Here is a 24407-nt window from a genome sequence, read left to right as displayed (position 1 = left end):
GGACAGTTATTTTTATTAGCTGACAGGTGTTTAAGAGTTGGGCTCACAGAAAAATAGAAGTACAGATTGCAGAATATCACCTGGCACCTGTCAGCCTGACCAGTGAATGAGTGCTGACATTTTAACTTCCATTACATCTCACCTGTGCAAGATTCTCAGGACTTCAGGCCCAAAAATAACTGGTGCCAGAGCTGTGTACCAGCAACAGTCCCTTGCACATCACACAACTATTTTAACCTGTCTTTTTTAACTAAATTTTTGCACCAGTTGAAATGTTACTTAGCATGGGTGCCAGATTGAGCCAGCATTTTCCCAGCAAGCAAATCAAGTCATGAAGCAGAAATACAGTTCAGACTCTGCTAGCTCAAAATCCAGGCTCTGGCACAAGTGTCTCCTCTGCCAGCTGTGCCAGATGTGCCTGCACTGGTGCAGGGCCTGTTGCTACATGAACAGAATACAGCTCTTCACTGCATTTACCCACTCCAGCACAAGATGCTCTCAGTGAAAAGAGTGATACACACACCCAGGACCTTTTCCTCAACTGCCTTTGTCAAATGATCCACTGGAAACCCAACCACCCACAAAAGAAGGCAGGAACTGATTTCCCCAGCTGCTGCCCTGTTGCAAGACTCTCAGAAGGTGAGGCAGCAGCAGCCCGCCATAGAGGTGCGCAGGGGAGTGGGAGCAGCTGAGCTGAGTCCAGGGTCTGCACGTTTGAGCCCTGAGCATCAGTAGAGGAGTGGTTTTATAGCTGTCAGGTTTTATAACTGCTCTCCACCTGCCAATTCTCACCTCACCCCATCTCTGCCATGGTTAAACCCATGGTTTAACCAGTGCTCGCTGCAGCTGGAAGGTGTGAGGTAAAGCCTTGCCCTCCCTGCCACGCTGCCCCTCCTGATTTGGTGATGGCAGCAGCCATCCTCATTTGCTTCACCTAAAACTTTAAGCCAACATGCAGATATTCATCTGTCCTTCTTCCCAGCAAGGTGCAGCTTAACAGCAAAGTGCCTGCATTAAAACTTTCCTGTCTGTTGGGGGGAATTCTACTGCCTGCATAAAGCCAGAGGCTCAGGAGGAGCACACACTTGATTCATCTCCAAGGATTCAAAGAGATCCTTGGGTTTTGGGGATCATTTTCAGCACTGCCAAACCACAGAGACTTGATGCAAAAGGCAGCCGTGTCAGTAGTGCTGCTCCAGCAGGCTTCATGCCTCGGGTGACCTTCCCGGATTACAGCAGCCTGATCCCTTTTCTGGTTGTTTTTAATACTTAAATGCCGACAGCATGCAGGCGCCTGAGGAGAGGTGTCACTGTCACGGCCCAGGCTGCGCTCCCCCGGGACAGCAGGTGATGCTGGAGGCTCCGGGAGTCCAGGGCTCCATCTCCTGGCCGGTCCCAGCCTGCAGGAATCCACCCACCCCGGGCACAGCTTTGGGCACCACAGGATCGGGAGGATCCAAAGTCACTGGAGAGCAAAGGAGGGGCCCGAGGATGGTGAAGGGTCTTGAGGGAGCTAGAGCTGTGTGAGGAGGGGCAGAGGGCGCTTGGTTTGTTCAGCCTGAAGGAGACTTGAGGGCAGAGCTCAGCAGGGCCTGCAGCTTCATCCCGAGGGCCAGCTCTGATGTCTGCTCTGTGACCAGGGACAGGACCTGAGGGAAAGCTGGAGCTGTGCCAGGGGAGGTTTAGAGTGGATTTTAGGAAAAGCTCCTTCCCCTAAAGGATGCTGGGCACTGCCCAGGCTCCCCAGGGAATGGGCACAGCCCCAAGGCTGCCAGAGCTCCAGGAGTGCTTGGACACCATTCTCAGGCACAGGGTGGGATTGTTGGGGTGTCTGTGCAGGGACAGGAGCTGGACTCATGATCCTTGTGTGTCCCTTCTGATTTAGGATATTTAATGATTATAGAGAAGCAGCTGTCTAAAAATGAGCTCTTCTTGTTCTGCTGCTGTGCTTCCCAGGGTCCCACAGCATTGCACCTGGTGACTTTGTTGATTAAACTATTTTCTGAGTGTCTGATACCCCCAACAGCCCTGCTGAGCCCAGGGATATCGAGCTGGGCTCTGCCTTGGCTCCTGCCTCAGAAGCATAACTGTTCACAGAGTTCTGACAGTGGACTCACACTTCTCTACAAGATTCAGGGCAAGAAGGGGCCAGCCTGTTTGCCAAATTCAGTTGCAAAGTCTACAGAGAGAGAAATCATTCTTTGCCTGTGCCAAAAGTGCAAATTACAATTGGAAAAATGTTGAGTTCGTGAATGTGGGAACTCACGATGTGTGATGATTTTTCTGATATTTTGTAACATTTTATAAGGGGTTTTAAAATCTTGTCTCGACGAATCACCTGGAATTCTCAACTTCTATTTTAAAAGTCTGTGGTCACGTCGCTGCAGAGAATCACGAGCATCTCAACCTCAAGACTCAGCCATAGAAGGCAAAGAACCACTTCTTTCTTCCTTTCTAACTTTTTGTTAACTTTCATTCTGCTGCGCAAGGGGGAGGACTGGATTCCTGCTCCTCAGCTGCCTGAACAGACAGTGCCGAGTGCCAGCTACGGGCTGTTCTGGGGAACTGCACTGCTCCGCAGCGAGAGCTCATCCTGACGGGATCCAGCAGCGCTCGGAGCCCGCGGTACCAACCCGGCTGCTCCCACCGCCGCAGAGCGAGGCAGATTACCCTCTCCATCAAAAAAACCCCACAAATTCATTTGTATGCTGCCGCAAACCACGGGCGGCAGCAGCAGTTTGCCGTGCGCGGGGCCGAAGGTGGCTCTGCCACGGTCCCGGGGAACGGCGGGCACCGGGCCGGGCCCGCTCCCACCTCCGGCCGCGGGCTCTGTGTTCTCGGGGCGCTCCACTGCCAAGGCTGAGGGGAACAAATCCCCACTGGGTCCTGACCCCAGGAGAGGTCCAATACCTCGGGCTGTAGAACAAGCCCGCGGCGCCCGAGCCCCCTTAGAGGGGGTAGGAAAGAGCGTGAAGCTCCGAAGGCAGCGGAGGGAAAAGCCGCTTCCCCCGGCCCAGCGGGGCATCCCCGGCCCTGTCCCGCCCGCGCCGGGCAGGCACAGCGGCCACAGGGACCCCTCTGCCCGACACCCTCGGCGCTGCGGGGAGCGAGACCGGAGCCGCTCCCGCCTCATCCCCGGAGCCGCCGGAACGCCTCAGGCCCGGGGCCGTTCCCGCCTCAGCTCCGGGCCGCTCCCGCCTCCGCCGCGCTCGGGCCCCGCCCCGCCCGCCGGTCCTGGCCGGGCCGCGGGGAGCGTGGGGAGCGCGGGATCGGCGGGAGCAGCGGCGGGAGGAGTGGCCGGGCCGATGCTGCCTGCGGGCCGCGGCCAGAGGTGAGGGGCAGGGGCCAGGGCCGGGCCGGGCCGGGCCGGGCCGGGCCGGGCCGGGTCCCGCGGGGCGCTGACCGCGCTGGGCCTTGCAGGGCGGCGGCGGCGCTGAGGGCGGCGCTGGGCGCGGGCGCGGAGCGGCGGCGGGAGCTGGAGCGGCGGGCGGCGCGGAGCCGGGCGCTGCTGGGGCGCTGGTGAGTGCGGCACCCGCGTGTGGGGCGGCCCATTCCGGGCCCTTCCGTGCCCGGCGGCCGGCAGGCAGGGCGAGGCCCGGGCGCTGCTCCCGCAGCCGTGCCCGAGGCCCGCGGGCCGGGGGTGCTGGTCCCTTCCCGGGGCAGCCACGCCGGCTCCGTCGCTGTTTGTTCCCTCCAGGGATGATGAGGAAGAGGAGCGGCCGCAGCCACAATCAGGCTCCAGCACTGAGCATGGTGAGCGCTTCCCCCGGGCCGCTGCCCCCTCATGTCACACCGGTCCCGAGCCATTTGGGGTATTGGGAGTTATTCCAATGCTCTGCATCCACTTAAATACCCCCTCTGCCTTTTCCCTCCCTCTCTCCTCCTTGGGGTTAGCTTGGAGTCCTGTCTCCTTAGCCAAGGCCAGCAATAAAGTGACTGCGGGCCTGACCCAGGTGTGGGAATGTCACTTGTTAAGGTTGGCTCAGGAGATGTGTCCTCACATCCATCCTGGGTCTTCAGAGCTTCTGGCAGTCCTGCCTGCATCCTCTGTGCAGTGGCTGTTCCCACAGCTAAAAAAATACCCCCTGCACCGGTCATTAGGTTTTGTTTCCTTCTGTGCCACCTGGAAGAGCAAGTGAAGAGTCAAATAGGGAACATCCATGTTTGAGCCTTCTGACGCGTTTTCTCTTCTTGCAGAAGACAGGCCTTCACCCAAGGAGCTAGAGGAGCTGGAACTGCTGAACAGGGCCTTAGAGAAGGCACTGAAGGTCAGGAAAAGCATCTTGGAAACTCCATTAGAGGCTCAGGGAGCTAGAGGACAGAAATGGGCAGGTGAGGCACGTGCTCCCAAGAAAGCTGAAGAGCAGCAGGTGCCTGTACCTGTTGAGGATGTTCCTGAGTGCAGGAAGGTGAGAACTGGAAGCCAAAAGCCTTTGTTGTTGAAGAAGCCCTCTGCATACCAGTTAAGAGCCCCTTACAGGACTGACCCAGATGTGAAGAAACTGCAAAGGAAAGTCCCAGCCAGATGTGTCTCTCAAGGCCCCAGGACAGCTGGGAAGATTTCCTCAAAAGGAGTGACTTCCAGACAAGGAAGGAGTCACAGGACAGCACCTGGTGCCAGTGCCAGAGAAGTCAGTGCTGCAGCTGAGCCCCAGGGGACACCTGGCTTGTCTGAATCTGCCCCAAATGAGCAGCAAAGCTTTTCTGGAGGGGATTCAGCTGCAGTAAAGAATTCCACAGTTGCTGGCAAGCAGTTACTAGATGCAGGGAAGAAAAGTTGTGGTTTCTTGGGAGAGTCCAGCAAAAAGGAGGACACTGCAGGTGCATGGGGAAGGAGCACCTCACCAGGGCCAGGCACCCTGCAGGAAAAGGGGTAAGTGTGGGAGGTGGGCACCTCTCCTGTTCTGCTCCAGACTCACAGGCACATGTACAGATCCTGCTGGGGGTCCCAGCCTGGCTCCATCCTCCTCACATCCCTCTCAAGAGGAAAGATCCTATACAGTTTAAAAGCCTTTATTGTGGTTGAGTAAGTGTTTTCGTTTTAAGGGCTTATTGTTGGATGGCTGGGACTTTGAAAGCCTTTCAATTAAGACTTTTGATGTTTCCTAGTCCCCTATGAGTGTTTTGGAAAGCTGTCTCTGTAGAGCTTTCTTGAGCCTTAGCTTTCCTCTGAGTGTACTCTCTATTATAGCATATTGATTTTTTTATTTATTCATTCTGTTTTTTACACAGTGACAATACATAATGCATGATTTCTCTCTCTCTCTGTCTCAAGCATGTGCCCAGTGCTGTTTGGAGTGATGGCATCTGGGTTTGATGCTGTTAACCTGTAACATACTGCCCATGTAACTACAAAATCATGACTGATTAAAGTACAGTTGTTTTAAGGGTTTGGTCCAGGAAGGATTATGAAGGGAATGTTACTGAGATTCTCTGTGGAAAAGTGGCAAAATAATACTTGGAAGACTGGCTTTGTCTTCATGCCAGTCTGTCTTAAGTAATTTCTTTCCTCTTTTGCTTTAACAACATTGAAGTTTAATCTGCATCTGGAAAGTTTTGAGGAGTGTTTCTCTCAGCCACCACAACCTAACTCTTGTGTTTGTGCAGGGAGGAAATGATCCCTTTTCACTGCATTGGAAGGGCTCCAGGACACTTCAGTGACAGTTGCTGTAGGAACAGGGATCTGGATTCAAACATTTACTTAAATTCCCAGCTGTGGCCTTGCATTCCTAGTCTGCATGTGACTAACAACTGCCAACCCTCCTGTTTTTGTGTAACAATTTAGGGATTATTCTGCCTCAGGGTTAAGAATCATATTCCCAGTGGAAGCTGGGATGTCCCTTTCCTGTTTCTCTGAGTGTGACAGGGTGCTAAGCAAAGCTGCCTTGTCCAGCAGAGGCAGGGCAAGAGGCTGTGGCAGAGCAGTTTCCCTGCAGGTGTTGTTTCCATGCCTGTGCTCTGCTGTGCCATGGCTTTGCTCCCAGCTGCCCACCCTGGATGAACCTCTGTTGGTCCAGGAGCTCTCCCAGCTCAGCCCCATGGTGCCTGTGGAACCCAATAAGCAACGTAATCTTCCCTCCTTGAGGACAGTGTGGAGACAGTGGTGGATCCAATCTCCAGAGTTGCTGACATCTCCCATTGCAGCTAAATTCATTTCAGCTTTTGACAAAGCACCATTTTCCCTGTTGGACCAGGCTGAGTTAATTGCTTTGCAGCTGCCAGGATTGATCCTTCTCCTGTTCCACAGATGCCAGCTGAAGCTCCCCCTGCCCTACAGGAAAGCCTACTCCAGGAACTGCAGGTAAGAGCAGTGTGAGCAGTTCAGTGCAGAACTCCCCTGAGCTTCAGGGCTGTGAGGAGGGGTGGGGTGTGGAGGCAGTGACCCCCAGGGCATGGAGCCTGAGCTGGGAGCAGCAGGAGCTCCCATACTGCAGGGCTGCTGCTGAGGATGTGTTCTGTTATTGTAGCCACCAGTGCTACTTTTATTCTTTGAGTGCTAATTCCTGTCAATCACTGAGTCAGGAAGTTCCTGCAGTGCTTTAATTGTGGGTTTGAGGGTGCAGCAGAAGGCTCTGCTGGTGGCACACACACCCCCGTGGGATGGCTCTCTGTGTACACTGTCCAAATGAGTTTCCCAGCCCATCCCTGCCCTGCCTTTGCAGCTCTCCTGTGAGTGTCTGAGGCTGCTTCCTGCTGCTGAGCTCTGACACTCAGCCAGCTACAGTGTTACTGCAGGGATGGTGCCAGAGGTTGGGGCTTGCGTGCTCCAGTCCTTTCTCCAGCCTTCTGGAAGGGTTTCCCACAATTCCTCTGATGCTCCTTATGTGCTTTGTTCAGATATCAAGCATAAACCCTTTCTTAAATCTAACTTCGTGCTGCCCTCAAGAATTCCTCCTCCTCTTGAAAACTGCCATTTATCAGGCACCAGTTTGTTAGTTGCCCTTCTGCAAGTTGGAAAGACTTTCTACCCTTAATTTTCACTTCTAAATTGAGTCTTTTAGCATTCCAATCACTTTGCTGCAATTTTATACTTCTCACTATTGCTTTCAACTCAGTAACAGATTGAGAATAACCTTTGCACTCAAGATATTTTGTAGAGGATTTGCATCTTGCCTGGGAACTTCTATTCTTTCCTGTTCCATTAACCTTGACACTTCTTTGCATAACATATTTCTGAAATCTGCAGTTTCTAACATGATTTAAAAGACCCATTAGGCTAGAGAGAAGACACATGCACACTCGAATTAGTCAGGCACTGCAGAACTATTTTAAGCTTCCTCCTGATGGCTCTCACTTGCTGTGGCAGGTTTTGGGAGACAATCCTTAAGGTTGGATATCATGGGGACTGTGCATCCATGAGGATGTTGAACTCTGTGAGAGAAATGCATCTCTCCAGTAGTGCTGTTATTTGTGCAGTGCTTTATGTAAAAAACTGGTGGACTCTGGTGTGAAGTCCTGGCCAGCTTCCTCATGGTTCTTTCCTTAAACCTCTGTGCAGCATCCCTGACATGCTGCTGCCATTCTGCTTGCCATACATACCACTTTGTCACCCCCAGAAAAATTATTAAGAATCTTGAGGAAGTTTGGAATGTGAAGTAGTTGGGTGAGAGTAGTTTGTCCTGTCTGCTCTTTTATTTTGTACACCTGTACTAACAGAACCCATGTACAGAAATGCAAATGACTTACTCCCAAGAAAGGAAGGGAAGATTTGTTGTTTCCTCTGGGGTATAAAGAGGAAGGACAATACAGCATCATGAGGGATGTGCCACAAGTTCACATTCTGCTTATGGAAATGTGCTGCCTGTCTTCTGATCCTTCCCCTCAAAACAAGAGGAGGGAGTAACAGGTGCTGTGCAGGGTCTGATGCTTTGTGCAGGGCCTGATGCTTTGTGCAGGGCCTGATGCTTTGTGCAGGGTGTCCCTGTTGATCTGAGAGCAGCCATGGGAATGAGGTGGGAATGGCTGGTAAATAACCTGTGAGAGAGACAGGGAGGGAGACACTTGTAATTAAAGCACTGCTGTGCCACACTGGTGTGTCACAGCTCAGTGTGAGCACTGGCTGGTACAAAGGAACATAACTTCCACCTCCTGCCCCTTTGGAATTTCAGGGCGTGGGAGAGATGTCGCCTGTGCCAAACGAGTGCAGATGCAGCAGCTGCAAGGACCCGTTTTGTGGAGAGAATCCAGACAACTGTATCCTTTCCTAGCAGGCACAGGGTGCAATTGCTCTGCAGTGAGCTCCAGGCTGGAGAGAGTTATGCCTCCAATAACAGCAGTTCCAGTTGGGTCTCTAGGCAGTGGGTTTTCTCACAGAACAGCTGCTGAGCACTTGCAAAACTTCTGATCCAGCCAAACGTGGCCACAAGGCAAGCATGCCCCACACAGCTGTGCTTGCTGTCCTCACCTTCCCCCTGCAGTGCCACTTCCCTCTGTCCTGAGTGCAGCTGGCCTGGCCTGGGGCTCAGCATTCCGTGGAACCTTCCTTAAGCTGCTGCTCTTTGAGTTTTGCTCCCCAAAGCTGACCCCCAGTCCTGCAGAGATAGAGGAGGAATTAAGGGGCCTTCAGGATGTCCCCTCCCGTGTGAGGCAGTGCCTGGAAGCTGAGCCTGCAGGTAAGGAGGGAAAAAGGGCAGTGGGAGGGCAGAAGGTAGAATAAGGATGGTTTGGGCTCAGTTCCACGTGTTTTGTGTTCTTGGCATGTGCTGGACACGAGGGACAGGAACATTCTTTGCCTGAAATGAAGGCTGGTGAACCCAAGGCCATTCTGGAAGCTCTTTGGGGGAGGAAGGTTCCAGTGTTCACACTTTTTCTCTGCTTCTCTTGTAGATCCTCCCACTCTGCAAGGAGAGTATGAAAGCCTTCTGACCTTGGAGGGTTTGCAAAGCACAGTGTCCCAGTGCCTGCAGAAGCTGCAGCTGCTGCAGGAAGGTGAGACAGTCCCTGTGCCTGTGGTCAGGTGTGAACGTGGCCCTTTGCCATCTGTGTGCAGGACACTGCACCAAGGTCATTTTGCTCCTGGTTATCTTTATGGTATTGGAGAACTTAATTCTCTGGTGGCAAACAAATCTGTGGTACCTGTGTGTCCCCCCCTCTGTGTTCAGGAGAGACTTGGAGCTTTGAATGCAGTTGCAGTTCAAGTGGGCTGGGGAGGGGACAGTGCAGGCCACAGCTTAGGGTGCCCTGATTGTGCCATGTGTGAGGAGCTTACCCTGATTAATGCAGTGTCTTCAGTCATCAGTTCTGGGAACAGTAAGTAGATCATAAAGTCTGGAAGTACAGATTTAACTTGTATGGTTTTGTCTCCTGCCCTTTCTTGTACCCTGGCAGCTCTGGAGTCCCAGCTGAGGCTGTGCCCAGAGTGCCCTGGGGATGTGGGGAGCTGCTCTCCAGCCTGTGTCCCTGCCAGGGGACACACGTGTGACAGTGCAGACATGCTGGCTGTGCCTCTCCTCTGTTACTCCAGTCTCCAGGAGCTCAGGGACCTGTTTGCCTTGAAGCTGCAAGTGGCCATGCTGCACCAAGAGATTGCCTTACAAAAGGTGAGTCTGGAGCAGTGTCAGTGCTCCCAGAGCAGGGAAGGAAAAGGACAATTGTGGGGCAGCAGCTGTTGTACAAGGTGTTGATGGGCAGCAGCAGCATGGCAAGTTCCTCCAGTGATGTTTTTGTGCTTATGCCTTGTTCTCTTTGTTGGTGAATGGGACTTTTGTTGTTGTTGTTAGGGTCAGAGCAGAGGCCCTTACATGCCTGACCCTCTCCTGATAAGATTTTGTTTATGTACTCTGAAAGAATTTGGCAGTGGAGGATGTTGTTGATAATGCCCCTTTTGTCAGGCCTTTACAGCCCTCTTAGGGCACTCATTCCCTCCTGTGTGACTTCCAGCTTCCACTGTACACCTGAGCTTCTCTGTTTTCTGTTCCTTTCCTTTTAAATCTCAAACCACTGTGCTGCTAATCTTGCTTTTACCATTCTGAGACTGTAAGAACAGGGTAGGAGGTGTCAGCTTCTTCAGCAGCCTGAGCAGAGAGTTTGCCACACAGGGATTACTTGCTCTTCTCAGCCAGCAGCAAAGGGCAGAGAAGATCTATGAAATCAAATCTCCTCCTTTGACCTATTCTTTGCCACTGACTTGAGTGATAGAGACTCTGGAAAAGCCATTTTTTGTAAGCCAGAGAGGCATTATTAATAACTGTCTGCAGCCCTGTGGCTGAAGACAGATTGCTACCTGGCTTCAAATGGGATTTCAGCATTATAATACTGAATTACGAATTATGAAGGATTTGGGGTTTTTTGTCTGCCCAAAATGAAATGGTGACCAAAGCCTGATTCCTGCTGCTCTGTTGGTGGACACAGTTTCTTCTGCACATGTACCCAAATAGATGCTTTGTGCCATGTGAGCCCTGAGGGTCTGAAGCAGCCCTGTGCAGAATGTGCAGGATAAGTGAAATTCTTGGGCCAGGTGAAGTAAGTGGGTGTGGAACAAGATAAATGCCCCAGAAAAGGATGTACCTGTTTCTGGGCCAGGCCTCCACTGCCCTTCCATGGAGGAAAGCCAAGTACCACAGAAATTCCTGGTAGCTCTGAGCCTGTCTTTGATGGTGAGGATCTGTTTCTCCTGAGGTGTGAGGAGCAGAGCAGGGGGATGGAAGTGGAGCAGTGCAGCACTCCTCCATGGGCCAGCTTTCCCCTTAGGCAGCTTTCCTGTCTGTGGAAAGAGACTTCCCAGGGATGAGCAGCTGTGTCCTGCATCCCTGCACAGAGACTTGTGCAGATCAGGAGAGGGAACCCCCTGCAGATATCCTGTACTCTGTTCTGTTTGGGTCTTCCTCTGTATCATCCACCAGGGAACAATCATGGAATCACAGAATAACTTTGAGCTGGAAGAGACCCAACTCCTGGCCCTGCACAGACAGCCCAAGAATCCCACCCTCTGCCTGAGAGCGTTGTGCAAACACTCCTGGAGCTCTGGCTCTTTAGGGAGGTGGCTGACACATGCACTTGTCCTCTCTCCTGGGCAGGCAAGGTGCAGCAGGCTGGGTTTTGGCGTGCAGGCTGCTCAGACTTCAGAACCTCATGCCAGATGAAAAAAGAAAAAACTAAAAATCCCAGGCAAAATGTCTGTCTAAGCATTAATTCAAGAGTGGGGCACCAAAGACCAGCTTTTGTCCAGTGATTGGAGTGACCTGTGCTTGAGTTGTGAGTGAGTCCTGATCCCAGAGCTGGTACTGATGCTGCCCTGGGTTGTGTGACAGCTTGGGCTGAGATCCCAGCACAGGCTTAGCAGAGCAGCAGCCAGGCCAGGGAATGCTGGGCAGCCTGAGCAGCCCCTGTGGCCTCTTTGGGCTGCAGGTGCCACTCACACCTCTGGCATAACTGGGAGGTGCTGGGAACAGTGCTGAGTGAGGGGTTGAACTTCACCCTTGGGTGAGTGAGCACTCCCTGTGTGCCTGCAGAGCTCCTGCAGCAGCCCCAGCTGCAGTTTCTTGCAGGATGCTGATCTCACCCCAGTGTGGGCCCTCCCTGCAGCAGGGCAGCAGCACTGCCATTGACTCTGCTCTGGAAATGCTGGGTGGCTGCTGAGGCAGCTCATGAGCAGAAAATGAACCACTCTGCCTTTATTAAATATGACAAAAGAAAGTATCCATCAATCAATTAGCCTGTTATTAGTCATACTGCTCTGATTAGATTTCACTTGTTCTGCAGCCACTACAAGGAGTCCTGGAGTGCTGCTGGCTCTGGTGACAGTGTCTCCTTTGCTTCTGCCAGGTGATGATGGCAGAGCTGCTGCCTGTCCTGGAGGCCAGGCCGTGCCTGGAGGGCTCTGCAGGGCTGTTCAGGGCCATCCACAGCCAGCTCTGTCAGGGGGGCCGGCGCTTCCCTGTGCTGGTGAGGGACGAGCTGCTGGACTGAGCTGGGAGCCTCCTGCTACTCCTGCACACAGCCAAAGACAGTCCAAGCAATAAATCTTTTCTATGAACTTCTTTAGTCTGCTTGTTTATTCAGCTAAATTCCAGGGGGTTGTTTCCATTATGGGCTTTTTTTATTTTATTTTAACTTCCTTTTGTATCCCGAGGACTGGAGCCAGAGAGAGCTGGGGGTGCTCACCTGGAGAGGAGAAGCTCCAGGGACACCTCAGAGCCCCTGCCAGGGCCTGAAGGGGCTCCAGAAGAGCTGCAGAGGGACTGGGGACAAGGGATGGAGGGACAGGACACAGGGAATGGCTCCCACTGCCAGAGGGCAGGGCTGGATGGGATATTGGGAACTGGGAATTGCTCCCTGGCAGGGTGGGCAGGGCCTGGCATGGGCTGTCCCTGGATCCCTGGAAGTCCAGCCAAGGCTGGGTTGGACATGGGCTTGGAGCACCCTGGGATGGTGAAAGGTGTCTCTACCCATGGCAGGGGCTGCAGTGAGGTGAGTTTTAAGGTCCCTTCCAACCCAAACCAGTCTGTGTTTCTGTTGTTTTGTATCACTTTCCTAACCTGTTAACTGAGGTTTTGTGAAGCCCCTTCAGGCCTTCAGAGACTCTGGTTTTGGCTTTTCTTCCAAGCTCAGGACACCAGGCTCAGGATGCAGACAGTGCAGCAGGTAGCAAAACATGTTTGTACTGATCAGCCATAGGACCATGGGTCAGGGCCTTCCAGCATCCAGAAATCCCCAGCTGCTGCCCCGGTGCGGTGGCACCCAGGGTCAGGCAGTGTTTCGGTGCCGCCGGGAGCGAGCGGGGCCGGCGCTGCCCCCGGCTGTGCCCGGCAGGGGGCGGGCGGGTCCCGCGGTCCCTGCCGGAGCCGGAGGCACCGGGAATGTCCAGCCCGGCCCTAGGAAACGCCGGGCCTGCAGCGCTTCCCACCTTGTCACCGCAGGGAAAGGGCAGCTGCCATTCTCCTTTTTGCTGGGCTCTTGCGTGTAATCCCCAAATTCCCTGGTGTTTCAGCGACAGGTAAAGCTTTGGAGTGAAGTGGAAAAACTCTGCTTGTGAGTACTTAAATTCCATTCAGGAAGTGTACCATGGCCTAGTACAGTTTGACCCAGACCTTATCTCAAAGCTGGACTCCTTTTGTGTGTATATGTGTGTGTGTGTGTGTGTGTGTAATTTAGCTCTTAGCAGTGCAAAGTCATTCATTAGTTTCTCCTTATCTCTTTTCAAGGTCAGGTTGCTTCCTGGCTCTTCTGAATGTCTGGCTCTTCGTGACACTCAAAATTCAATAAAAATCATTCACATGATAGGTGAAAATCAGCATCTCTGACTTTCCCTTTGTATTTTTGTCACAGAATCCCAGAATGGGTTGGGTTGGAAGGGTCCTCATCCCACCCCTGCTATGGGCAGGAGACCCTCCATGGGACCAGGGTGGCATTGGACACTCCAAGGGAGCAGACACTGCCTTCTAAAATAGTGTGGTCATACACATGAACATGTCCATGTTTGAATGGGAGAGCTGACATTTGCTATTGTTAATTAGGGTGCTGTTATGGATAACTTGCATCTGCAAGCACTGCATGAGTCATGGAGCATCTGCTGCTCAGCACAGAGCAGGCCAGAGTAAATTGGCAGCAACTTCAGCAGCACAGCAAGGACTGCAGAGGTGGGAAAGGGCTGGGAAAAGGAGACAGCCCACAAGAGAGGGTTCCCAGGGGTTGTTGCAAACACAGAAGGCAAGCTGACCCTGTAGGGGTTGTGCAGAAGGGGTGCACAATGTCAGGTAGCTGGGTTGTTCTCTGCCTCTGTGTGCAGTGAGGTTCTCTTTCTCTTCCTACACCACATTTTAAAATTTCAGAAATGTGTAAGACTTTAAATAATTTGAATGACTCACTCTTTTAAACCAGTCTTGTGCTGTAGCAGAGATAGATTCAATAGCAGCTGAACTCAGGGGCTGGGGGCTTTGTTATAGGATGTGCCATTGTTGTTGGAAGAAAGTACATCCAGCTGAGATGAGGAAACAAAGACTTAAGGTAGTGTTTGATGCCAGGGGATAGAATTACAGAAATACAGGAAATGAGCAGTATTTTTGGAAAGTGATAGATGATCCCAGTGTTGTGTAGACATGAGCTGAGAAAGCATAGTGAGGGCCAGGGAGAATTAGCAGCTCTGATTCCTTCTTTCTCCCCTGCAGTAGCATTTACAAGGTTTTTGGGTTTTCCCTACTTGAAGGATGAGATCCTGAGGAGGAGGCAAGTTTTGCTTTTCTTTCCAGAATCTGTGACTTTAAGTATTTCCAACTGCTACAGTTTTTCTTTTTCCCTGGCTCTCTTCTCTCCTTCCCCTCTACAACTTCTCCACAGACTGTGTTTGTTTTGCAAATATGTTTGGGATAGCAGCAGTGCTGCTGTTAGTGCACACTGCAAACAGCAGAGCTTCTTGGAGGGCTTCACATGCACCAGTTGTCTTTGGTTAGCCTTAGAGAACAATAGAGACTGATTTGGCTTGGAAGGGATCTTAAAAATCATTTAATTCCACTCCCGCCATGGGCAGGGACACCTCCCTGTATCCCAGGGTGCTCCAAACCCCATCCAGCTGGGCCTTGGGCACTCCCAGGGGTGCAGGGGCAGCCCCAGCCCCAGCTGTGCTCAGTTCTGAAGCTCTGCTGAGCCCCCCAAGGGGTTCATCCTGCAGGTGTCACCAGATCTGCCACCGAGTGCTGCTGCAGCACGTGGAGAGACTCAGCAGTGGCGCTTTAGGGCTGCTCCCCATCTAAAACAGAAATAACTCGGGTCTTGGTGAGAGGGATGACACAGCAGGGGTGTGGAGGAATGTCCTGCCTCTGCCAGCCCTTCTGAGGGCTCTGAGTGTGACAGAGCATGGCAGACTGTGCCCTGCTGCTGTGACTGCCTTGGCGCCCTCCCACCCTGGGAAAAGGGCAGGAGGAGCTCCCTGGGCCAGGAGCACACCTTAGGGCTGGGAGAGGCAAACCCTGCTGAGCTGTGTGAGGCATAAGGGAATTTCATCAAAGAGCAGTTTAAGATGGTAAATGTTGAAGTGGGAGGAAAACTCCCAGCCCCCTCTGAAGATGACAAATTTGCTGTTGATGTTCTTCTCTAAATGAGCTTTCTGTGAGCTCCAGAGAGCAGGTTACTTGATTAAAACTGTGTGTGAGTCAAACCTGAAGCATTAACAGCTGACCCAGCAAGTTGTTGTGCCAGTCTAGAGTTCTAGAAAGAGCACTGATGCTGCAAAATGCTGGGACAGAGTTCTTGGATTTTAGGGGAGCCACTAGGAGGGAACTGTATCTCCACACACATTTTTTTAGTTTTTATATTCTTTTACCCAGATCAGTCTCTCCCTAAGTTACAGAATTCAGGATGAGCTTGTGTTTTCCAGCTGAAGCTCTGCTGAGATATTTTGTCTGGTTCTGCTAAAGCTGAAAGGGGTTCCACAAGCATGCAGAGCCCACTGAGGATGCTGGGTGTGGGAGCTGCAGGATGCAGAGAGCTCCTCCAGACTGTCCCAGGGTGTCTAATTATCAGCACACTGTAAGCAGTGAGTGGGAAATGCTCTAATAGCCTCATGGATGCCAGGGGAAGGAGCCAACAGGGATTTTTGGTGGGCAGGCAGCCAGTTCATGGCTGTGCATTTCCAGTCCTGAGTCCTGTCACCATTGTGGAGGCACTGAGAGGCTGCAGCAGATGATGGATCTGACACCAGGGCTTGTCAGTTGTTATGTGTAAAACAGAGATTGATGTGATTCCACTTGCTCTTGAGCTTGGTTTTGTGTGTCTGTGCTCTCTGCAACAAGGCCTCTTGTTCTGGTGGATTGTGGTTGATTTTTAGGAGCATGTACATTGGGACTGGTGCAGAGGACATCTGGGTTCACTGGCAGCTTCCTAGTCCTCCTTCACACACATTAATAACAACCTCACAAAAGAAAACCCCTAACCATTGCTCAGTTTGACATGAAAACAATTCATTAAGTAAGTATTAAAGTTCCTACCATTCACCACACAGATTGAGTGCTATTTTTGTAACCAGCACCCAGAAGAAAAGATCTATCATCTTGGTTTTAATTTGTGGAGAAAGAAGGAGGTTAGCATTTTAATAAAAAAAAATTTCTTTGGCTGGTTAATTAATGTGAGCTCAGTAAGACAGAAGAGGGCAGGAAGCACCAAGCCCCGTGTGCCAGGGAACAAAGAGCTGGGAATGGGAGGAGAAAAAATTAAAAGGGAGTTTTGAACTTTCTCCTTTCACAAGGAGAAAGGTTACAGTAATCTGTTATTTAGGCACACAAATGAAGATGTTTGACTTATTTTTAGCCAGAAAAAGAAAGATAACCAGTGGATAATGAGTTTGGATAAGAAAAAGTAACTAGAAGCAAGATGTGAGTCAGTGGAGGAGCCTGGCCTTGGAAAGAAGCTTGTCTGGAGTCTCCCCCTGGTTTGTAGGAGCACAAGCTCCCAGATGTGCTCATGCTGCTGTGAGGTTTGTCCTCAGCCCTTACATGCTGTAGAGGGAAACAATTGATTTGTCTCACCTGAGGGGTGACTGACCCCAGTGGGGCTCCTGCCCTGGGCAACCTTGGCTTGTGCATTTCCTTCCCCTGCAGCTCTGTGGCACCTCAGCATCTCTGCCCTCTCTCCAAAGCAGGGTGCCACAGCTGTTGGTTCAGGGGCACAGCCTGGAGCTCTGCACTTTGCAGCTGTGTTCTCTGGGCATCTCTCCCTTGGGGTTTTGTTTCCTGCTTCAGGCTCTGAAGCTCAGCACACACAGAGCAGTTTTCTCTGCAGGTAAAGGCTCCTAGAGGATATTTTAGCAGTAGATCTTGCTTTTGGGATTGTTGAGTGCTTTCATGCAAGGTGAGGGCATCTGCAGCTCTCACTGCCTCCAGGGTGGGAGTTTTGGGTACCAGCCAGGCATAGGAACACAGAGGAGAGAGCACAGGAATCAGAGAATCATTTAGCTTGAAAAGATCTTTAAGAACTTCAAGTCGAAATGTTCCCCTCATTGCCAAGACCACCACTAAACCGTGTCTACACATCTTTTAAATCCCTCCAGGGATAGTGACTCAACAAAAAAAACCCCAAAAAACAAACCTTTAAAAACTTACTGAAACCCTAAATAGTGCTTTAATTATAATATTGTGCTGACTGAGTAATGGGATAGAATTCAAATAGTTGGATACTGGATGCAGGGATGAATCAGACAGTATTTTTTGTATTTAAGCAAGTTTGGGCATATAAATTTAAACATAACCACATATTATTCAGTGTGTTTGCCAATATCTTTTAGACTATTTTCAATCTTAACTACCTGGTATTGTCTCCATTTTAAATGATGTTTGCTGTGTTGTGCTGTTCTGGATCTTCTTCAGGATGACAGAGCTCTCACAGAGATCCTGCTGTCCTTGCAAGAGCAAACTCACCAGGTTTAAAGGAGTATTTTGACTGAACAAAGCAATAGTGATTTGAATCATGTGTGATTCCATCTCCCTTCCTCCCACCAGCGGGAACACCGCGGTCTCCATTCGTAGGGAGGAGTTGAGGGTCTTGCTTATGACAATGCAAACAGCATTATTTGGGCTTTGGGCTTTTAATTAGGTTAGGTTTTATTTGTTTTTTGGGGTTTTTTTTCTTTTTAAGAAGAAATTACAGTAAAATAGCTTATTTGTATGTATGAGGTGCATTTCTTATCTGTGAGCCTTAAAACCAGTGTGCTGGTGTATGAGTCACCCAGCTCCCTGGGCAGCACTGGGAGCACCCACAGCTCCTTTCCAAGGGCAGGAGAGGAGATCAGCAAAGCTGCTGGGGCCTCTTCTGCCAGCCCGGAGCTTTTCCTGGCTCAGGATGGCAGCAGGTGCCCAGCACTGAGTGCTGAGTGCCCGCTGTGGCCCGAGCTTGGTGTGAGCTCACCCCAGGGCTGGGAAGGAGCGTGGCTGTGCCTGGGGTGATGTCATGATCCTTTTCCATCTGCTCCCATCCATCTCTGAACCCTCAGGAAAGCATCCTTCTGGTGAGACATGGGAATGCCTCATTTCCAGCCCCCTCCCTGGTTTGGAAGTCCCTCTGGAATGCTGGGGCTGGGCTGACCTTCTCCCCCTGCTGATGGCCCAGAGGGGCTCCCATGCAGTGTAAGAGCCACGGGCCCGAAATAGCTCAGAGATGTCACCCAGCAGCTTGTCACTGTTGCCAGTCTTTGTTGGAGTGGATCAAGGTGACACTTGGCTGCTATTTTCAGCCCCACACTTCCTGATGGCTGTTGGTGCTTTATTCCCCTGCTTTGATTATTTATTTATTTCCCTTTTGCTGAATCATAGACCTGGAAAATACTTCTTAGGTCACTGAGGATCCAAGAATGTGCCTCCTGATTTATTTTGCTGCCTGTTTTCCAGCTTTACTTGGCACAAGGCAGCTTAAAATGGACTCTGAGATGCCACCTGTGCTTCTTTGATGATGCTTTCCTGCTGCGTGAGTGTCTTCCCTGCTCTTTATCTTAAAATTAATGGAGCTGCTCAAAGTTTAACACTGGCTTTGCCAGGGTTTTTTCCACACTCAGCTGTGGTTGCTGGTGCCATATTCACCCGCTCTCATTTCTCTGCAGCTCTTCATTGCAGTCTAAGTTTATTTATGGTGGGGGACAGTTGTGCAATAACTTGTTATTCAGTATTTCCTACCCCAGTCTCAATCTATCATGTGGCTCTTGCATGAACTGTGCCAGATTTTCATCATGGAGAGTGATCAGGCACTGGCACAGACCGAGTGGTGGAGCCACCATCCCAGAGGGATTTAACAAATGTGTCAATGTGGCACCTGGGGACATGGTTTGGGGTGACCACGGTGGTGTTGGGTTAGTGGTTGGAACTGATGATCTTCCAACCTTCACAATTCCGTGATTCTGTATGAGCCAAATAAAGGCAGAATTATTAATTTCCCCACAGAGCCAAAGGAAAAAACCTTGTGAAGATTTCTAAGTTATTACAAACTGCTGGGGTTCATTGCTTTTTTCCACTTCCTCTGTGCAATAAGTCAATGCCTGTGGTCTGTTGGCATTTAATTTTTGCCCAAGTGAGGGTCATTTGTTGAGAGCACAGTGTGAGAAGGCTTCAGAACTGCCAGTTTCTGGATTTCTACAACCTAGACCCCGGTTTTAAGCTATGTGTCCCAAAACTGAGCAGTGAGGTGGGCACGAGTGAGTATTACTTCTTTGACTCATGCAGGGACACATGTGAATTGTGTAACAGTGATTTTCTTCAATTATCTTTGCCCACAGATGTTCCTGCCAGATATGTAGTTTTCTCTTCTCGTTTCCAGCCCCATTACCTTCTAGTTCTGGACAAAATAAGGCATAATTCCTCCATATACAGAACTTCCCTGTGCAGTGGTTTAGCTCCAGGAAGGAGTGTGTCCACCCTGAGCACAGCAGGACCTGGAGCTGGAAGCAGAGCATGAGGGTGTCTGTGCATCCTGGCCCTGCTTTCTTTGCTGCAGCACTTCCATGTGCTCTCAGAATTATTTTGGCTCTAACATCTGCTTTGAGAAGGTGGTGTCAGTGTCTCTGGTCCACAATCATGGACTGAAGGTGGTGTCAGTGTCTCTGGTCACTCAATAATCATGGACCATGGGACTCCTTCCTCCTGCCACAGTGCTAGAGAATGTGGATCTCCTCCTGCACCTTGCTTCTTCTGGGATTCCCTAGTGGTGCTCAGCATCATATTTAATTCTGGGCTTCCTTACTTGAAAATTGGAGACATTGAACTGTTTTAGAGGGATCCTTCCTTTCCTCCTCATTCCCTTCTAGGAGTCTGGGTTTCTTGCTCAACCACCACCATTCTGTCACCCACCCAAGCCATTCACCTTCTCTGCTCTTTGCTGCTCCTCCGCAACAGGAATTTCCAGGTGTTTCTTCCCTCCTTCCCTCCTGCCAGGCTTTGGAGCCTCTCTGCAGCCAAGGGCACCAGGCCAGACTGTGGGCAGGGTTCTGGCAGCAGGGAGAGCTCCTGTGCCCCATCCATCACCCCAGGCTCCCTGGGGGTGTCTGTGTGCACAGGGAGTGCCATCCCTCCCTGCTCCTGCCAGTGACTCATCCAGCCCCAGCTGCACTTTCATCTCCTGTGGGAAGCGGGAGGAGGATGCACAAGTCTCTATTTCTGCTGTGAAAATTACACCCTTAGGTTGGTTACAGCAGTGTGGAGGGAAGGAGTGCAGCACCCAGGCAGAGGAGTGTCAGCCCCACCAAGGGTGGGAGATTCAGTGCCCAGAAATGTGAACTCACACCATGCAGCCCATTGCACATTTGTGAGCTTATAGAAAACAACCATGAGATCAGAGAAAGTTGCCTGAATTTGGCCTCTGGATGAAGGAGGGAAAATTCATCCAGCTGCCTTCCACACATGAGTGTGAGAAATCTCCTGGTGGTGGCCCTGCCCCTGTGCAGCATTGTCCTGGTCCTGCTTTTTCTTTCCAGCCAGGAGCAAAGCCAGCATGGCTCCCTGGCACGCACTGGGCTCTCTGCAGGTGATTTCTTTAAAGCATCTGTGCAGTTGTAGAGGTCCTTGGTTGGACATTGCTGCCTCTGCTGCTTTGAACCCTCTCAGGTGAGCGGTGTGTGGGTGGCAGTGGGAGCGCTTTGATGCAGGCACAGCTCCTGCAATGGGTGTGCGCCTGTGCTTCACCCCAGTGCAGCTCCAGGAGACACAGGGCTGCCACAGCAGGGTCACATCAGTCCTGCTGAGTCAAATACTCAAAGTCCTCACACATCAGAACTGAGACGTGAAAATGGCTGTTTTTCTAACCAGCTGGGACTTGTTTTTCTCACCTATTGCTTTCTCAAGGCCAGTCACCGCTCTTCAGCACCACTTAAAAACAGGTACTGCTGTCAACCCACAAATGCTGCTGGGTTTTGATGGAAGCCAAGAGTCCTTTTCAGTCCTCTGAGTGCAGGCTGGAGGTGTGGGGATGCTGCAGAGGGTGTGGCCAGCACGGGAGACTGGAGCTGTGTTCAGGGGTGGCACCACATCACAAATTTCCTGAGAAGAAGTTTGGGAAGTGGCACATTGCTACTTGGAGTATTTTGGATATACTCCAAATTCTTGGATTATTTTCTTCCAAAATACTCCAAATTCTTGGATTATTTTCTTCCAGATCCCACTGTCAGCAGCAGCTGAATTATTTTAGCTGATATTTTCTTCAAGGGTTCAGCTCAGGATAAATTTAAGCCTGAACATTTTCAAGTTCGACAAAGCTTCACAAAGCTGAAACTGGAGCTTGTGCTGGGTGGTATCAGCCTTCTGCCCTTGCTCAGAGGGCATTGACTCATGGAGTTCTGCTGCTCTTCCTCCCCTCTAATGAGCAATCAGGAGAGTAAATAACAAAACTCGGTTTGCAGAGCACTGTGTGCTGCATGTCTGCCTTAGCTGGAGTTATTTTCCCACTGCCATCCCTGTGCCCAGCTCTCTGTGTCTGCAGCTGCCTGCCTCTGGGCATGCCATGGGAATGTTGGGAATTCAGCTGATACCTGATCAACTTCCACTGTTGTTATTTCCAAATGTTGTTGAAGAAACTGGGAGCAAGAAGAGAAGCCAGGAGCCTTGCAGAGCCAGCCCCTCTGTTTGGGTGCTCACAGGTTGCACACAGCTTCCCAGGCCAAACCTGAAGGGGGCAAAGGCTGATCCAAACCAGCTTTATTCCTTCCTAGAGTGGCATGACTTCCCTGGGGATGCTGTAGGTAAGAGCAGTGCCCATAAAAAGGGAGGATAATGCATCTCCTGTGCAGATTAATGCCCAAACCTTCCCTTTCCTGAGCCAGTCCCATCAGCTCCTCTGATTCTCCATGTCAGCTTCCACAGAGCCTCCCTCTCACTGCCCTGCTCTGCTGCTCCTGCAGTGTGGATTTTCTTCCTTGTTTTTGGCTTCCTCTCAGTTGATGCAGACACACAGCTGGGCCCCATCAGCTCAGGGGAAGCTCTGACCCGGGAAAGGCTCCAGGTCTTCAGGTCTGCTGCAATAGCTCATTCCTTTCCTCTCTCCTTCAGGAAAACCAATTAAAAGATAAAACAGTGCAGGAGAAGCCAGAGATGGGAACTGTTTGTGCCCTCTCCAGTCCTGGTGCCTCTCTGATCCACTCAATGTAAAGGCACGAAAAGCTTTTGCCCTCAAAAAAAAAGTCTCTGGTGATGTTCAGAGCTGGGCAGGAGGATTTTGTACTGAACCTCCTCCAGGCTGTTTGTGTCTCCCTCCTCCCTGCCCAGGAGCCCTGGGTGGCATCACTGGGCTCTGCCACATTGTGCACGTGTGGTTCTGTGCTGGAGCAGCGCTGAGCCAACATCCCCTACCTGTGCTCACCGCTGCTGTTTAAAAATCGTTCATCTTGGTGGTCAGGATGTGGGCACTGCAGGGAAAGGAAGCGGTGCCTGGGGTTCTGGTGGGTACAGTGCCAGCTCCCACAGCCCAGCCCAGCCCAGCCCAGCCCGGCCCGGCCCGGCCCAGCCCAGCCCACCCCTCCTTCCCGGGACAGCTCCTGTGGCTCTGTTGATCCCCTCCTGCTCTCAGCTGCCTTTCAGCATCCTGCCCCCTGGACCTCACCCTGCTGCCGCCCTGCCTGCTCAGCCATCATCTCAAACCCCAAATCCTCCCGCACCTCAGCTCCAGCCCCTTTCCCTCCGGGTCCCGTGATCGGTCACCCTCTATTCCCCGCAGTGTCACCCGCAGTGTCCCACCAGCACCACATGGGCTCCCAGTGAGGCTCCCCAGCCCTGTGCCAGGGAACAAAGACGGAGGGGGTGACACCGGGAGAAAAAGAACTTGGAGGGAGGTGATGGTGCTGGCATTGCCCAGGAGGAGCAGAGGGGCTCAGGGGAGCGGTCCCTGCCCATTCCCTTGGGATCTGCGTGCCCGGGGCTGCAGCACTGCGGGGCTGGGCGCACCGGGCAGTGGGGACAGCGCCCCTGCCCCAGCGCTGCCCGGCCAGGGCCCGGGCTGGCGAAAACAGACGCAAGTTGGAAAAACACACGGCAAGAGCGATGCCAGGCGGCTGCTCCCAGCCCGAACGAGTTAACAGGCGGCGGGGCCGAGCCGGTCCTCCCACCACCATGAGATCACCGCGGGCAGCGCCAATCCCCGCTGCAATCCTCCTCCAGCCCTCGCTCCGTCTGGCAGCAAAGGAGCCGCGGCTGCGAGTGAGAGCGGCGGCAGCGGAGCCCCGGCCCGTGGGCACCGAGAGCAGCACCGAGAGCACCGAGAGCAGCACCGCCGGACACAGCGAGCATGTAGGATCCGGGACTCTCCCTCCACCGCCCGCACAGCCACTCTCGTCCGTCCCAGACGCGCCTTGAGCTGCTCCTTCCTGGCTTTTCCTGCCAACATGATGGGCTGCAAGTCCAACTCACTCACTTGCCTGCAGGGAGGAAAACCGGGGCTGCCGCTGGCCACAGCCACCGATTCCACGGCCACGCTCAACAAACTGGCCCTGGCCACGGGCGGCACCGAGAAATCCTGGTACCGCTGCATCTTCCCCTTCGGCATCGTCTCCGTGGTCATCGGCGTGGCAGCGACGTGCATCACCTTCACCATCAATGGCCCCCAGATGGACATCGCTAAGGTGGTCTCGGTGGCCACCCTGATCTTCGGGGTGGCGCTGCTGGTGGCCGCCTATGTGTGCTGGCGGGCCAAGCGGGAGCGGCAGCGCCAGCGGCAGCGCCAGGAGCCCCTGGCCCTGGAGCAGGGAGCGCTATGAGCCGGGCTGGGGCACAGCTCAGCTCCACCCGGAGCCCCCTGCTCACACAGCCCCCTCCGCGAGCAGAGGGGTGACAGCACCGGCTTTGTCGCATCCGAGGAGGTCCGGACCGTGCCCGAGGTCAGCTTGCCGTCATTGTCCACCCCGCCCGCGCCAGCGCCGCTCCGGCCAGCCCCGCTCCCGGCACGGGGTAGGGGCAGTCCGGCCACGCCAGAGGCTCCCTCCTGCCTGCCCGCCTGGGACCAGCACGGAAAGAGCCCGGAGAGCGGCCAAGGAGGCCGGAGAGTGGCCAGGGAGCAATTCACCAGACAGGGACCGGCTGCTGTCCCTGCCGTGCTCCGCCGGGGATCTGTGCCCAGGAAACCGAGGCAGCCCCTGCTGGGTGTTGGGAGAGTCCGGCATCACTTCTGTCCCCTTGCGGTTTTTCCCTGTGGCGAGGACCCGCGTGGCGCAGGACAGAAGGAGTTTAGGAGGAAATTGTGTGTGTGCTCTCCGGGGAGCTGCGGGCACGATGGGCGCGGGGTGCGGGACGCACAAACAGCGGTGCGGGAGCGGGGCCGGCCTGGCAGGGACACCGGGGACAGCCACGGCCACGCTCCCGATGCGGGTCGGTAGCTGAGCCTGCCGGGGGAGCGGGAAACGGGGAATGGAGGGGCTCAGCCTCGAGCGGGCGGCTGCTCTCGGGGTTCGCTGTTCGTGGAGGAGGAACTCGGGCTCCTTCCGTGCCCTCGCCGGTGCCCCAGCCCGGTGGTGCCAG

At 52.8% G+C, this 24407-nt stretch overlaps 1 protein-coding gene across 4 annotated transcripts; it reads left to right on the top strand.

Moving 5' to 3' along the window:
* The first annotated feature begins 2600 nt into the window (after window positions 1-2600).
* On the top strand, window positions 2601-22786 carry TEDC2 (tubulin epsilon and delta complex 2). 4 transcript variants are annotated; one of them, XM_074553166.1, is made up of 10 exons: window positions 2601-3331; window positions 3421-3519; window positions 3698-3753; window positions 4198-4873; window positions 6248-6301; window positions 8109-8193; window positions 8504-8612; window positions 8827-8928; window positions 9328-9539; window positions 21951-22786. In XM_074553166.1, exons 1-10 carry the CDS (start codon window positions 2706-2708, stop codon window positions 22047-22049), a joined length of 2118 nt encoding a protein of 705 aa, XP_074409267.1. In that variant the 5' UTR covers window positions 2601-2705; the 3' UTR covers window positions 22050-22786. The 4 variants fall into 4 exon arrangements, with proteins under 4 accessions (XP_074409267.1, XP_074409269.1, XP_074409266.1 ...); XM_074553168.1 differs by lacking the exon at window positions 21951-22786 and adding an exon at window positions 11701-11838 and having other exon boundaries at window positions 2603-3331; XM_074553165.1 differs by lacking the exon at window positions 21951-22786 and adding an exon at window positions 11764-11978 and having other exon boundaries at window positions 2604-3331.
* The last annotated feature ends 1621 nt before the right edge of the window (window positions 22787-24407 follow it).

Source organism: Zonotrichia albicollis, chromosome 16, assembly GCF_047830755.1.
Source record: "Zonotrichia albicollis isolate bZonAlb1 chromosome 16, bZonAlb1.hap1, whole genome shotgun sequence".
NCBI lineage: Eukaryota > Metazoa > Chordata > Aves > Passeriformes > Passerellidae > Zonotrichia > Zonotrichia albicollis.
Note: the sequence above shows the minus strand (reverse complement) of the source record. Positions and strands in the feature narration are given on the sequence as shown.